Source organism: Bolinopsis microptera, chromosome 8, assembly GCF_026151205.1.
Source record: "Bolinopsis microptera isolate Bmic1 chromosome 8, MBARI_Bmic_1.0, whole genome shotgun sequence".
Lineage (NCBI taxonomy): Eukaryota > Metazoa > Ctenophora > Tentaculata > Lobata > Bolinopsidae > Bolinopsis > Bolinopsis microptera.
In genome coordinates, this window is record NC_087079.1 from 6,542,225 (window position 1) to 6,556,697 (window position 14,473).

General features: G+C 36.3%; 4 protein-coding genes across 6 annotated transcripts in view; 3 read left to right on the plus strand and 1 right to left on the minus strand.

The window, feature by feature from the left end:
* LOC134819128 (N-acetylglucosamine-1-phosphodiester alpha-N-acetylglucosaminidase-like) overlaps window positions 1-7,265 on the plus strand; it is a 57,364-nt gene extending 50,099 nt beyond the window's left edge. Inside the window, exon 2 of the mRNA XM_063828899.1 lies at window positions 4,945-7,265. Coding sequence (XP_063684969.1) covers window positions 4,956-7,172 — 2,217 coding nt within the window. The 5' untranslated portion in view covers window positions 4,945-4,955 and the 3' untranslated portion in view covers window positions 7,173-7,265. The remainder of the gene's footprint in view (window positions 1-4,944) is intronic.
* On the plus strand, window positions 2,378-4,160 carry LOC134820118 (actin-like protein 6B). Its single transcript, XM_063830340.1, has 5 exons — window positions 2,378-2,479; window positions 2,668-2,788; window positions 2,982-3,082; window positions 3,522-3,714; window positions 4,114-4,160. Exons 1-5 carry the CDS (start codon window positions 2,378-2,380, stop codon window positions 4,158-4,160), a joined length of 564 nt encoding a protein of 187 aa, XP_063686410.1.
* A 435-nt stretch (window positions 7,266-7,700) lies between the features above and the next one.
* Window positions 7,701-10,524, plus strand: LOC134819131 (actin-like protein 6A). Its single transcript, XM_063828905.1, has 6 exons — window positions 7,701-7,749; window positions 8,251-8,463; window positions 8,578-8,704; window positions 9,098-9,213; window positions 9,558-9,704; window positions 9,832-10,524. Exons 3-6 carry the CDS (start codon window positions 8,584-8,586, stop codon window positions 9,898-9,900), a joined length of 453 nt encoding a protein of 150 aa, XP_063684975.1. The 5' UTR covers window positions 7,701-7,749; window positions 8,251-8,463; window positions 8,578-8,583; the 3' UTR covers window positions 9,901-10,524.
* Window positions 10,525-10,742: 218 nt separating this feature from the next.
* LOC134819465 (uncharacterized) overlaps window positions 10,743-14,473 on the minus strand; it is a 28,066-nt gene continuing 24,335 nt past the window's right edge. For 2 of the 3 annotated variants that reach the window (XM_063829416.1, XM_063829418.1), the window contains 2 exons: window positions 11,682-11,811; window positions 10,755-11,266 (listed from right to left, as the gene is read on the minus strand). In XM_063829416.1, the coding sequence (XP_063685486.1) occupies window positions 11,091-11,266; window positions 11,682-11,811 (306 nt within the window). In that variant the 3' untranslated portion in view covers window positions 10,755-11,090. Of the gene's footprint in view, window positions 11,267-11,681; window positions 11,812-14,473 lie in introns of all 3 variants that reach the window. The other variant, XM_063829417.1, reaches the window with a different exon arrangement.

The window sequence follows — 14,473 nt, forward strand, 5'->3', positions numbered from 1 at the left end:
CCCCTGATGAAGGAGCTGTTACTACGCTACATTGTGCTACAACTGATGTAAGTGCAGGTAATGGGATGTACTATAAGGATAGTAAGATACAGCCTGTAAAGGACGGTTTTGTAAGCAAAGAGTTACAGAAGAAGCTGTGTGGGGTAAGCATGGTGGTTGTGGAGAAATTTATGAGTAAGTGAGGTCAGAGCTGTCAGATTAACTATTTATATTAGGTTTATATCAGATTAATTGTTATGTAGAACGAGATATTTTTTAGAATTAAATCTTTTAGAAGTAAATCCGAGAAGTAAAGCTTACATGTACATACATTGTTGATAATATTACTTTCAGTGCTACAACTGCAACTGTCTGATAATATTATGTGATATATTGGTATAATTTTAGTTGCAGTTTTTTAACCCCTCTTGTATCGTACTATTATATTTTGAACTCAATTCAGAATGTATATTAAACACGTCTGTAGTTAGCCTAATTAGTTTATATTCTTTGTTTATGTAATGAGATTTTGTAATTTACCTAAACCTTATCTTAAAGTTAAATTCATTGTTTTGATAAATTTAGTTACAGTTTTCATACTATTGCATTCCATATTTTCTGAAGTATCTCAGTGACCTTACACTAAGATTTTCCAAAATTTTTGATTGATAACATTATAATTTAAGAAGAGATATGATGAGCCAAACTTTGGTCACTCCGTAACGCTGTGTTACGGAGTGACAAATTCAAGGGACATTGTCACTCCGTAACGAATTTTTTTATTGACATTTCAAGATTTACAGTTGTTGTTGTAGTTACCATTTAAAATAATCGTGTCGTTGTAGTTACTATTTAAAATAATCGTAGTTAGGATTTAAAATAATCGTAGTTACGATTTAAAATAATCGTGTTGTTGTAGTTATGATTTAAGATAATCGTAGTTACGATTTAAGATAATCGTGTTGTTGTAGTTAGTACAGTTTAAAATAACCGTGTTGTTGTAGTTACAATCTAAAATAATCGTAGTTAAGATTTAAAATAATCGTGTTGTTGTAGTTACGATTTAAGATAATTGTGTTGTTGTAGTTACAATCTAAAATAATCGTGTCGTTGTAGTTACGATTTAAAATAATCGTGTTGTAGTTAGTACAGTTTGAAAATAATCGTGTTGTCGTTGCGGTTTGAAATGATCGAATAGTAGTTATAACGCAATTATTGTATTTAGTGTTTAGATTAATTTACAGTTCTCTATACTCCACTAAGACGTTTGAATTTTTCCAGGCTCTATTTTCAAAATAAGACTTTCAAAGTTCATCACGTTCAGTAAATTGAAAAGTGGTCACATGCTCGCTTCAGATGGTATTGATCTGGTTTGTAATATTGATGCCAGATTCCATAATACCTACCTTGTCAGCTGACACCACCGTCAAGGGTTGATTTTTTATCACATGATCGTATTTTTATTCATAATTGTGATCATGACTAATGAATTGTACCAGATTTGATTTATTTCACATCAATAAATTTGTGTGTCTACCTTGTTTAAGTGTTATCTATCTAATTTTGAAAAGAATTCTACTATTTAGAGCCAGGAACAGGATGAAAAATGATGAAAAATTCGAGTGGAATGAGAGACTGTTTGATGCGTCACTCCGTAACAGTCACTCCGTAACAATCCCCAAAATTTTTGAAGCCTCGAATTTTTTATTCCTTAGGCAATACACACTTTTTCTTGATTAATTATTATAGAAAATGTCTGGTAAGTGCCTGGAAGACTGGTAAGTGCCTGGAAGACGTCAAAATGCAACTTTCAAGAATATCTGAGATAAAAATTAGGTCAGAATATGGGTGTACCAAAATCTGAAAATTTATCTAGTCACTCCGTAACGAAATTTCGACTTTTAATTACTCAAAAACGGATTGATTTCTCACTATTTTCTTTGGCAGATATGTAAATCATAGGTTTGAAAAGCCTTAGAAACATATTAGAACCTGTTTTCTTGGACATTTTTCGGAAAAAATGGGTAAAATTGTCACTCCGTAACATTCTATAGTTTTGAAATATGCCCACTTGTATTGTTATATTTAATCTGTAACCTAGGTTTTTCATTTGCTTCACATCTCTGTAGGATTAAAACGTTGTGACTATGAAACAGGTGCAGATGCAGTATATAGTAGCTCAGTTGGTTCGAAATTAAGGTTTGGCATCTATTTCTGTTAAGTTTTTGTTATCTCGGCAGTTGGTCCTATTATTAGCCATTCGGGATATTGCGTTCTTCAACTAAAAATGATTAAGAAATCAGATTATCATCATTTAATCATGTTATCTTATTGAAACATCTCAATACCTCTAACATGTAACTTCCTATTTAACTAGCTATTTCTTATTAGCTTAACTATGAGTGGCGGTGTCTATGGAGGAGATGAGGTGGGAGCAGTTTGTTTTGACATAGGTTCTCACACAGTACGAGCTGGGTTCGCTGGTGAAGACGCTCCCAAAGTTAGTTTTATTATTCTGAAAATGATTTATTTATCTATTTTTTATTCGTTTTTACGTTTTCCAGGAAACTTATCTATTGATCACAAGTAAATAACCTAAGTTTCCGCTGACCGATCAAATATTTTAATATCAGTATTAGAGTATTGGTATCGAGGAGAACAGTTGATCAAATTACTGTGTTTCGCCAGGCTAACATCCCCACACATATGCTGACTGGAGACGAGAGCACAAAGTATCACATAGGCACTAACGCTCTCAGCTTCCCTCGAGATAAATCTGAAGTTGTCATGCCTCTCAAAGATGGGATGAGTAAGTTTTCAGTATTGAAACTCACATTTATCTTAAAATTAAGTTCATGGAATCTAACTAGGAATATAAGTAACAACAATCATTTCCACGTGATGGTGACCTCGATTCAGGACTTAACTTCTATAATCTAAACCACAATGACAACAACAATTGCACAACATGTTACCTCGTGATAACATGTTGCTTTATTCAGTTGACAACTGGGAGCAATGTGAGGCTATGTTAGACTACGTGTACACAAAGTGTCTCAGTGTAGACAGTGCTGAGCATCCGGTCATGATGAGCGAAGTTGCAGTGAGTTATAATTCGTAACTAGTGACTAGTAGTGTAGTTCGTAACTAGTGGCTAGTTCGTAACTAGTGACTAGTAGTATAGTTCGTAACTAGTGGCTAGTTCGTAACTAGTGACTAGTAGTATAGTTCGTAACTAGTGGCTAGTTCGTAACTAGTGACTAGTAGTATAGTTCGTAACTAGTGGCTAGTTCGTAACTAGTGACTAGTAGTATAATTCGTTAAGAATATAATATATTCTTAAATTATTAATTGATTGCTAAATTATTTGATTGTTGATATAATAATTAATGCGTGATTTAATTGTTAACAAAAGAACAAAGTGTTCTGATTGTTAGATTGTTAGAATGTAAGGAAAAAGGTTTTAATCCTAAGGGGCTTGTGTATCGTTTGCCAACAGAACAAGCAATAGATCCTTGCTTCTCATTCTCAATTCTTTCCAGTGGAACAGACCTGCGATCCGACACAAAACATGCGAGATGATGTTTGAGAAGTACAACGTGCCGGCGTTCTACCTCTGTAAGAACGCAGTGTTAGCGGCGTTTGCGAGCGGGCGCTCCACAGCCCTGGTCCTAGATACTGGTTCCGTGCAGACTACTGCTATCCCTGTACACGACGGTTATGTTCTTCAACATGGTCAGTGCTTTTAGGGATACTTTTGCTTTCAGTCTCGTCCGGCCTTTCTTTTCCTAATAATAATTAATTAGTAATAATTAATAATTTACATATTGTGTAATTATGTCTTACAAGATGTCTTGTCCTAGAAAGCTTAGTTATATCTCAAGCTCTTTGCTCGTTCTTGATGAGGCTGGAAGATGTTATTGTCAGCCAGATTGATTCGTAGTCCCTCCAACCTCATCAAAGCTAATGTTGGTCAAGGAGCTTGAGATATATACTACATAGAATAGCTCAACACTCACCAGAGCAAATCAATATACCTTTTTGTTTAAACAATAGTCACTAACTTTTATAAATCGTTATGTATTGAATGTAGCTTAATGAGGGTTGTGGAATTTATGAGATATAAATTATCAGGTCAGTGTTACACTAAAACGTCCTTCTATTCTTCGTTCGCGTTATAGACTATGTGAATTAGTGGACTCTATTACAATTCAATATGCTAAATTTAGAATTGCATTTTACTCATTATTCTGCACAAATCATAATATTTCGAATAGTAAAAAAGAATACAGAACTTGGCCAGCCAAGATTTAGAAGTAATACGTTTTATCAGTGGTAGCAGTATTATTAATGTCACGTTCTGGCGTCTCATCAACAAACCCCATCACGTGATACGCTGGCCCTGAAATTCAATAAGCGTGTTCCTAGTACCACACCTCTGTTTTGTTCAAGCAAGCAGAATACTAATATATAACTTGGAAATGGTGGCGAACTCATGTGACAACAAACTGATAAGGAGGCGGTGGGGGATCACGTGTGGATCATGTTACAGATAATGTGGAACACAAGCAACAATATTTCATAATGTTGTTTTGTCCAGTTTTTAGGTTTGTAGTATAGAAGTCTGCTTGCATGTTTTGGTGGTTGGTGCTTTTTTTTTCACAGTATACAATATTAATTGCCTTTCGTTAATTAGGAACTCCTGGCTGTTCACGGTTTAAAATATCCTTCTTCGGTACTTAAAGTCAATCCTTTGAACATAATGTTAATTTGCAGTTTGCTGAGTACACATATGTTAATATTGCAATGATACATGTTATATGTGTTTGTTACCATCAATCTATTTCACATATGTTTGCGGTTTGTAAAAACAAAACAATATTATCAGTCACTAAGATCAGTCTGCTTCGTTATAATGTTCGTTTTACCACTCATTGACATGACTCTGAATTAAACCCTCAACAGGATCAGATGTCATGAAGGCTATCCCACTAATACTACTATTATCTCTCACCCAGTCTATACGTTCCAATTCACGCTTCAAACGGAAACACAGTTACACAGATCTTAGGGAACGGGGTAAAGAAACTACTGAACTTCCTGCTTATATAGTTGGTGATAAGACTTTGGAAAAAGGTCCTGAACTGGTTGATGATAAGGCGTCTGCTGTAATAGTTCCCGCTGTTCTACCAGATAAGGCACCAGATAACAATGATAAGGCATCTGATACAGTAATTCCTGGTGAGGTGCCTGATGATGATGATGATAAGTCACCAGATGATGGTGATGATAAGTCACCAGATGATGGTGATGATAAGTCACCAGATGATGGTGATGATAAGTCACCAGATGATGGTGATGATAAAGCACCTGATGATAATCCTTCTGTTGAACCAAGTGGACCACCCCCCATAACGATGCACGGCTGGTTTAACGTGTCAGCTCTAGAAGATGTACCCTGCAACCTGGACACAACCCCTCTACAGATAAAAACAGACGGTCAACTGACCGGGGAAAAAGAGATAAACTTAGAAGTAGCGTTTTTTGGAGGAAGTAAGAAGGCCCTGACCATAAACCTGGAAACCAGTCCTAAGATTCAGATAAGTGGCTGCACTGAAACTCCTATCCCACTGACTAACATTTCACATTTAGTTGGGGCGGAAGCGGTTGTTTGGACGGTATCTAAAAGTGAGACCAGCTTGACTGTTATCAGTAACAGTGTTGAGTCTCTGAAATACGAATTCGGCACTTCAACTGCCAACTGTTCAACTCACTGGAAGGGGAACACCACACATGTCACCTTCACTACATCAGACACCGCCTCTCACGAGCGCAGACTAAAGCCCCAGAACTGCACCTCCATTCCCGGTGACTGGCACACCCACTTCCGTTCTGATAAAAGCTTCCCAGTGAGCTCTGGAACTGTTGTGGGAGTGACATGTGTCCACGGAGACTGGAACATTGGGGATTCCTCCATCGTTTGTAATACTAACCTCTACTCAGACTTTGAGTACAACAAGGCCCCCTGGTGTTTGGAGATGGACACTTTTGGATCTGAAGTTATAGAAGGTTCCAGAACTACCCTAACTTGTAAACTTAAAAACGTGCCTAGAGAGGGGAACTACCGGGTTAGTTGGAAAGTTAACAAGACCAAGACTACAGACGGAGTGGAGACGGGGGATGTAGTGGACGGTCAGATGCACTCTACTATTGACGTGAAGATGAGTTCAGCAGGGTTGGGGTATTGGTGTTACGTTGAGGGGTATGAAGATTGGGGGAGAGAGGTCGTACTGAATACCTTCACCATGAAGGATGATAGCAAGGATTCTAGAGTTGGTGATACTGCGGTGCTAGGATGTTTTGTAGAGGAGATTACTGTTCATCCTAACTCTCCGAAAGTAGTGTGGAAAATGGGCGACAACGTGCTCACAACAGGTTCGGATTACAAGATAACAACCCAAATGGAGCCCAAAAATTCCCAACTGCAATCGTTTCTGCAAGTCAAGAACCCGTCAGGAGATTACAATTTCTCTTGTGAAGTAACCTCAGGCCTGTATCCTACCTCTCCTACCGCAACAAAAGTAGTCTTATTAGACACATACAAAATGTCTACTGAGTGCGTTATAAGAAACAAAGATCAAAGTGTGGTGGCGTGCCAAGTTGAGGACATAGCAGAAGAGATGAAGATAAGATGGTACAAGGAGGAGTCCGAGCTGACAGGTGCGCTACAGTCGTTTGAGCAGGGAGTACAGCGCAGCGTGCTGTTTCTTAAACCGGGAATATGGGATCACGATATTTATACATGCCGAGTGGACTCGATCAAGAGACCTGAGTCTGCGTCCAGCAACCAGTTTGTTAATCTGGCAACCATAGAACCTGAAAATGGGGGGACCTCACTGCTGGCATCTCCCGTTATTTGGTGCCTTGTAGCTGGTTCTGTTGTGCTGTGCGTGGGAGTTGGGATGCTGTCTGTTTACCTTTTTAAAGTACGCAAAAGAATGGAAACGCTGATGTTCCGGCTGAGTACGCGCGAGAAAATTGATTCAATTTCTGAGAGACCCGGAACTATTCTGAGAAACAGGACTGTTAAAAGAGATGCTGAGTCCCTGAGACAGACTCTAGATAGGAGACCCCCTAATGTTCAGAGAATGTCTGAGATTGCTGATAGAGGGTCGGATGATGTTTTTGATTGATTTTAAGTAGTTTTTGTATTTTATTTTGATTTCTGGTCGTTTAGGTGTATATAGCAAGTTTTAAATTGTGCTTTCGTTTTGTAGCGAAATGGCGTTCAGTCAATTTATTGTACAAATTTGTATTCCTCAACTTTATCAGATTTATGTCTTCGTTTGGTAGTGTCAGGCCATTTTTTGCGTTTGAGGAATATTTAAATAAATTGAGATATTGTTTTATTTTGATAAGACATGAATACAAATGTTGATACGATTTGGATGATAAGGTAATCGCTTAGTAATAGGATTGTAAACATCATAGTCACATTTATATTTACTTTTGCTCCTCTGCAATAGATTGATGTGACAGAAATGTGATACGACGATGTAATTTTGCGTTGTTCCCTTTTTATTGATTTCAGCTTTTTCAACGTGCGCTTTTCATTTGTTGTTTATCTATGGAGTAAGTTCAAATGTACGCTGATAATTTGGTTCTCATCGTCGTACCCTATTGTAATTACTAATTTTGTTTTACCTCCAAATTGTTTTCAGGAATCGTCAAATCACCACTCGCTGGAAACTTCTTGGCAGCGCAGATGAGGTTTGTGATATTGTAACTTAATCATGGTGTTTTTGGAATTGGTGCTCAACTTATCTTTTAAATCAAGTTTTACAAAAATTCCGTTTAATCTAAGATTATTAGATTGACTAGATCAATATCAAAAGATTCCTTTTATTAAGGCAAATTAATGGTGCTATGCTCACAGCTTAATGTGCATATGTGGTTCATTCCATCGCTAGTTAAGTTAGACATTAGCTTTTAGAAAATTGTGCTAAATTTTGAGTTGGACATCACGTACAATTTTGAGAACATCCACTGGAACTTGAGAAATCGTCTACTGTGTTTGTAACGCGCATGGGTTGGATTATTAGGAAGTTCACGTTTTGATCACTAACCACACCGCGCGATACTTAATGCGCGCATTTGGAACTGATTTTAGTTTGCTTTGTTGGCGCCTATTTCAACAAGTTGTGTCAATAACGATTTACCACACAAAATTGCCATTAAGCGAACGTTAAAACAATCACATATTTTACTCAGAGAGCACCTGAAGGAGCAGGAAATTGAGGTAGTACCGACATACAAAATAGCATCCAAGGAAGCGGTGAAAGACGGTGATCCACCCGTGTGGACCGCTAAGAAAAACATACCTGCAGTATCTTCATCATATCACAACTACATGGTGGATAACGTTATAGAAGACTTGATGCAACATGTCCTTCAGGTCACGACAGACCAGCATCCGACGATGATGTAAGTTCGACCATTGTATAGTTGATTTAAAAACTTATTTTCTATTGCTGTTGTATTAGCCTTGTTCAGTTTAAGAGCAGTCCGAAAATAATATCTGTTACACTCCTTCTTCAGCTCAACATGATACCAGCGACGAACTTTGAGTTTCCTAACGGGTACAGTGCTATGTTCGGAGCTGAGCGGTTCAAGATTCCAGAGCCTCTGTTCGATCCTATCGGAACCAATCTTCGGATTTTGGGAGGTAAGGGAATATTTGCAAATTACGTAAATTTTGGGTCGTTTCTCTGTGACATCTCATTTTTGCACACACTGAATTGTAGGTTTATAACCTACCAAGTATCACCCGTTAAACACTGCACCAATATTTGATAACTGATCAGCGATAATTAATTCATTGAAGTGTCTGATTTGAATTATTATGAGGTTTCAGAAGTTATTTCACTATTATAAAGCAATGAAAGGCATTAGTTTGGTCAAATCAAACGGAACATATGCTATCAGACTTTCAACTGACTATGGCAGGGTTAAAACAGTTTTAACGCTAGCAACGATCCCCTTTTACATAGTTCCACTCAATAAATGTAATAGATTTGTAGTGTTGTAATTAGTTTAAAACCTCTGAATTTGTGATCAGGTGACATGTTAGCGATGCAGCATGTCGTATCTAGCAGTATCAGTATGTGTGATGTAGATGTGCGACCCAGTTTGTGGAGTAATATCATACTTGCTGGAGGCACCACTCTTATGAGCGTGAGTTACAGATTTGTTATTATTTTATTATTTTATTATTTTATTATTTTATTATTTTATTATTTTATTATTTTATTATTTTATTATTTTATTATTTTATTATTTTATTATTTTATTATTTTATTATTTTATTATTTTATCATTTTATTATTTTATTATTTTATTATTTTATTATTTTATTATTTTATTATTTTATTATTTTATTATTTTATTATTTTATTATTTTATTATTTTATTATTTTATTATTTTACGAATATTAGACGTGTATTTCCCTTATTTGCTTCCCAGAATCTATATTTGCAGAGTTAAACAAATAAAATGTTTCATTATTGTTCATTTCCAGGGTTTCAGCGAGAGGTTAACGACGGAGTGTGCGGCTAAAACTACCTCCAGCATGAAAGTGAAGGTGGTAACGGGAGGGAACACATCTGATAGAATATTCTCTGCTTGGGTCGGTGCTTCTATTCTTGCTTCTCTTGGAAACTTCCAGGTTAGTGAGGGAAATTCACCTTTCTGTGAAAATATATTCGGTTCAATCAAATATTGATATCGTTTCAGATTGTTGTTTATCTACCCTGTTACTTCCCAATTATTTATTAATTGTACTATTTTTCTAGGAACTGTGGATAAGTAAACAAGAGTACGAAGAAGAGGGTAAACTAGTCGTGGACAGAAAGTGTCCATGAAACACATATAGCTAAATAAACAATCTTCTAAAGTGACGTCATCACTACCACGTGACGTCATCACTACCACGATACCAGTGACGTCATAACCTTATTATAAAGAAAGCACCATCCATGTCGGGCTGATTGTTGGGTACGATGAAGGACAAGATCATTAGCTTAATCACACATTTTAATTTAATGTTGACTCTTATTATTTGTTTTATCGTAAATAGGCGGATTTTCAGATAATCTTTAGCTTTCTTCCGAATTTAAGCATGTTTCCTATTGACTGTTATTGACTGTTTGGCGCTGTGTCATTGGTTATTCGAACATCCATTACTAACTGAATGATAGTACAACTTTTTATCAGATAATCTTTATCGGAAGTTTATTGGCGAGATTTTTCATAAGAACATGTCCCTACAGTTAAATTGGAAGAAAGTAATAAAGTAGTATTGATCAAATAATCGTAAGTGATACCCTGTTATGAATATGATTCGTCCGATGATAAAAGAGCATACACCTTTCTTAGCCTATATTGTAACCATTATCGTTTCTAACTTATATTTCTCAAGATAGTTATTAATGGTTTGCCGACGATGTAATTATATTTTTTATTTAAATATATACTCAAATAACAAATTGATTGACACCTTGTTACTGCAAATAATTAAATAAATAAATATTGGTAGAAATACGTCACAAATAGTCCAACATTCAAACGAATCGTAAACCTTATCGTAAACCTTATCGTAAACCTTATCGTTTCTAACTTATATTTCTCAAGATAGTTATTAATGGTTTGCCGACGATGTAATTATATTTTTTATTTAAATATATACTCAAATAACAAATTGATTGACACCTTGTTACTGCAAATAATTAAATAAATAAATATTGGTAGAAATACGTCACAAATAGTCCAACATTCAAACGAATCGTAAACCTACTATACATTAAGTATAAATAAACTGTACTAAAAACCCAGTAACAAACAAAATGTCATCACAAATATAAACCAAATAAACGAAAACACGGAATTCAAAATTTGGCCAAAAATGTATCTAGGAGCATATCATATATAACAAATCTAGGTTGATTTTAATTGTGGGGAAAATGCACCCTTGAGTCTTGACCCTGTCATCAACAGCAAAAATCGAAGTTCCTGATCCATTATTATTTACTTACGTACCCCAATTCCTCGAACATCAAGATTTTCCTTTGGCAACATCGCACTGTTTAATCTCCCTGTGCCCCTCGTTTATAAGAGTTAAATGAGCCTTGTAGAGTAACGACAGGCCTACTCCACGTCTCTTAGCTGCTGACCAGCTCTTGCTTACCCCGTAGAACTCTCCCCGCTTCTCGTTTGCCAGCTTCTTCAGTCCTGGGAGATGTAACTTTAATTAATCCTTCTACCCCCTATTCGCCCCTTTCTAGCCACAATCTAGCCTTGGAGGGCTAACATTTGTGGAAACAGCTGCCTGGTTGCTCAGTAGTCATAATTTTTTAGTAAGTTATTTAATTTACTAGTTAAGTAACTATAGATGCAATTTCTCATCAGTATATTAACTACTAATACTATTGCAGCTGCAGGCGAGCAGCTGCAATATTAGTTGCCCCTTGTTGCAGCCCCCTAATTTATCAAAAAGTAGGTCTCGTGGCGTGATACTGATACAAAAAATTAGGGGATATATGAAATAATTTATTTATAGACTATAGTACTATCTTAACTCTATCAGTATTGGTTACTACTATAAGGTAACTATGGTTACTATGGACATGGTTACTATGGTTACTACCTATGCATCCTATCATAACACCCTCGCGTGTGAAGGCCTCCTCCGCTATAGTATTGTTGTACACGTGAAGACTTACTACTCCTCTTCCACTCGTCCAAATAGATCGGATCTTCCGCAACTTCTCGCTGTCCTGTAGATTGAGCAAGAGTTAAATTCATTGAATGCCCAAACTGTGATAAACGACCCGGGGCAGCACTATATACTCGAAAATTCTGTTTTAATATTAGCTGATAGTGGTTTAAATGTAACAAGAATTGCGCCCGTTGTTTCGTTTTGGCGGACGCTAGATTTCCATTTCACTATAACTATTAATATAAGCTCTAATCAGCTCACCTTATAATAATAATATTGAAACATCAGTAGACTACGCGTGCCACATTCAAGTTGGGCTTATTACAAAATACTATACATTACTAGTATAGGGGGGGGGGGGGGGGGGGGTCCACGTTAAAAAAAGTTAAAAAAGTTAAACTAATTAATGTTAAATTTCAAAATTCAGGCTTAGAAAGTTTAACTTTTTTAACATGAATTCAAATTTGGGTTGAAATTGCAATGGAGTGAATATTCTAGACTAGTTTACTTTTAGGTCATGCGTTGGTATTTTTGTTCATTAGTCACTACATGTAGGAATATAGGAATGCCCATGACAAGAGTAAAACAGTCATATAACATAGGTACAACCGATAAATAATTGATACATTTGATCATTACAATAATAAATTATAATTCATAGAAATATAAACAGCTGATTCATAAATAATTTTAAAAAAACAACAGATTCCATTCACAGTGTCAACACTGAAAATAGGGCTATGATAATCTATATCATTAAATCTAGTGATACTAATCGTAATGAATTAATAACTGAATAAAATTCTAATGATGTTTCATAAAAGTTATCGCTTAAACAAAGAGTCACTGTGTCACGATATTATATTACAAAATTTAAAATAGTGTCTAATGATATTTCATAAAAGTTATCGCTCAAACAATGAGTCAATTTGTCACGATATTATATTACAAAGTTAAAAAGAGTCACGTCTAATGATGTTTCAATGTAAAAGTTATCGCTCAAACAATTTGTCAATATATTATATTACAAAATTAAAAAACAGTGTCAATGAAGTAAAAATTTTACAGGTGTTACTGTAATAACGTAAATAAAAGAACTTGAGGTTCTAATTTGAAGTTACTTATATCATTTAACCTGAATATAAAAGTCTATCATTAAAATAATTTTCACTATAGTGCAGCAGAGTCCTTATCGTCGTTCATATATTTTAGAACTTCACTTGTAATACGATTAACATCATACGGTTGAGGAATCTTCATTATATCACGACATACATCATTATTCAGTAATGAAAATAGATGTTCCTCAATAATCTCTTCCTCGGACATTCCTGATGTCCCAAGACTAGGGAGGCTACCTCTTATGGCCAAACAACTGGCTAAAAAAAGCACAAATCCTTCAGTACTGATCCTGAGATCGCTGAACTGTCACTTGAACGCAAGCAGCTGATGATTGCGAATATGCAGAACAAATTCCCGACCAACAGGAAGCATGTCAAGACCAACATCAACCAGCTGAGACGCCCGGAGATACTTTGGAGCCTCTAAGATACTCGCCAAAGGATATGTTAGACCAGCTCTAACCGTCCACAACCCTGCTGGGAATATCGCAGGTACTAATGAGGAGAAAGCGAGGATTATTAAGGAGAGCGATCGTCATCATTTAAAATCGATTTATTTTAATTTACGTTCATGACCGCTTATACGCCCTGTTACAACATGCTTCTCAATTCCCACCAGCACAGAGGTCCCAAAATAGTTCACACACCGAGTTAGAGCGCTCCGTATCGATTTCAAAGCCACGCAATGAGGAGGCATGGAGAGGTTATGTCTGGCCGGGGGCAATCACTTAACGTGTATAAACAGTGTAAACAGATTACTAAATCATCGCATATCTCCAGTTGTGGTTGTTTGTTTTGTTCCGGGGTTTGACCTGAGTGTACTGTAGAGACGATTTTCTGTTCATTTCTCCAGTAACCAATAAGCGGTAAACGGTAATAATTGGCATAAACCATCGTTATGTTTTCTTTCTATTTTTTGGCGGATAAATCAGAAACTAGGCATTTGCTTTTCAATTGTAGTGACTACTGTATTAGTTTACGAGTTTTCTCACAGCAGGACTGTTTTCTTTCGTGCTTTTTCAATGTAATATCGGGTCAACTTCAAGGTTAACAGTATCTACCGTATTTTCTTTGTACATACAACTTGCCGTGTTAACATTAACAATATCTACCGTACTTTTGATGTGGTACCGTGTAAAAAGTACCTACAGCATGGCAAAACATCCATCGTTCAACCGAGCTACTGTGCCATGCCCGAGCATCGAAGTTTGAATATACCGGGTGGTAAAATTCGTGAGATCGACAGTCTTTTGAACGCGGTGTACCTTCTATAAATAATATCGTATCAGAATACGCATTATTATTCGATAACCTGTCATCCAAAAAATATTCTTGCAGTACAGTGGTTCCTATGGAAATATAAGGTTGTTAGCAGCTACAAGTATAACTTCTACACGAATCCGGACTCCAAGATGCCTTCTTCATGTGTGGTAGGGGGTTGTACACACAGAAGTGGTCAGAACAGTAAGCGGCCTGGACGACAGTTTTTGATATTTCACTGCGTTCCCACAGACGACAGAATGAGAAAGAGATGGGACCTGAGGATAAATCGACAACCTGAACATGTTTAACATGAGCTACCCGAGTCTGACAACTCTC

What these genes read in the sequence shown, in the direction of transcription:
- LOC134820118 (XM_063830340.1), top strand. Translation starts at nt 2,378, where the DNA reads ATGAGTGGCGGTGTCTATGGAGGAGATGAGGTGGGAGCAGTTTGTTTT. An exon ending in CTGGTGAAGACGCTCCCAAA is followed by an intron (nt 2,480 to 2,667) that starts GTTAGTTTTATT and finishes GTGTTTCGCCAG; the next exon opens with GCTAACATCCCCACACATAT. An exon ending in GCCTCTCAAAGATGGGATGA is followed by an intron (nt 2,789 to 2,981) that starts GTAAGTTTTCAG and finishes TGCTTTATTCAG; the next exon opens with TTGACAACTGGGAGCAATGT.
- LOC134819131 (XM_063828905.1), top strand. Translation starts at nt 8,584, where the DNA reads ATGATACCAGCGACGAACTTTGAGTTTCCTAACGGGTACAGTGCTATG. An exon ending in CAATCTTCGGATTTTGGGAG is followed by an intron (nt 8,705 to 9,097) that starts GTAAGGGAATAT and finishes ATTTGTGATCAG; the next exon opens with GTGACATGTTAGCGATGCAG. An exon ending in GAGGCACCACTCTTATGAGC is followed by an intron (nt 9,214 to 9,557) that starts GTGAGTTACAGA and finishes GTTCATTTCCAG; the next exon opens with GGTTTCAGCGAGAGGTTAAC.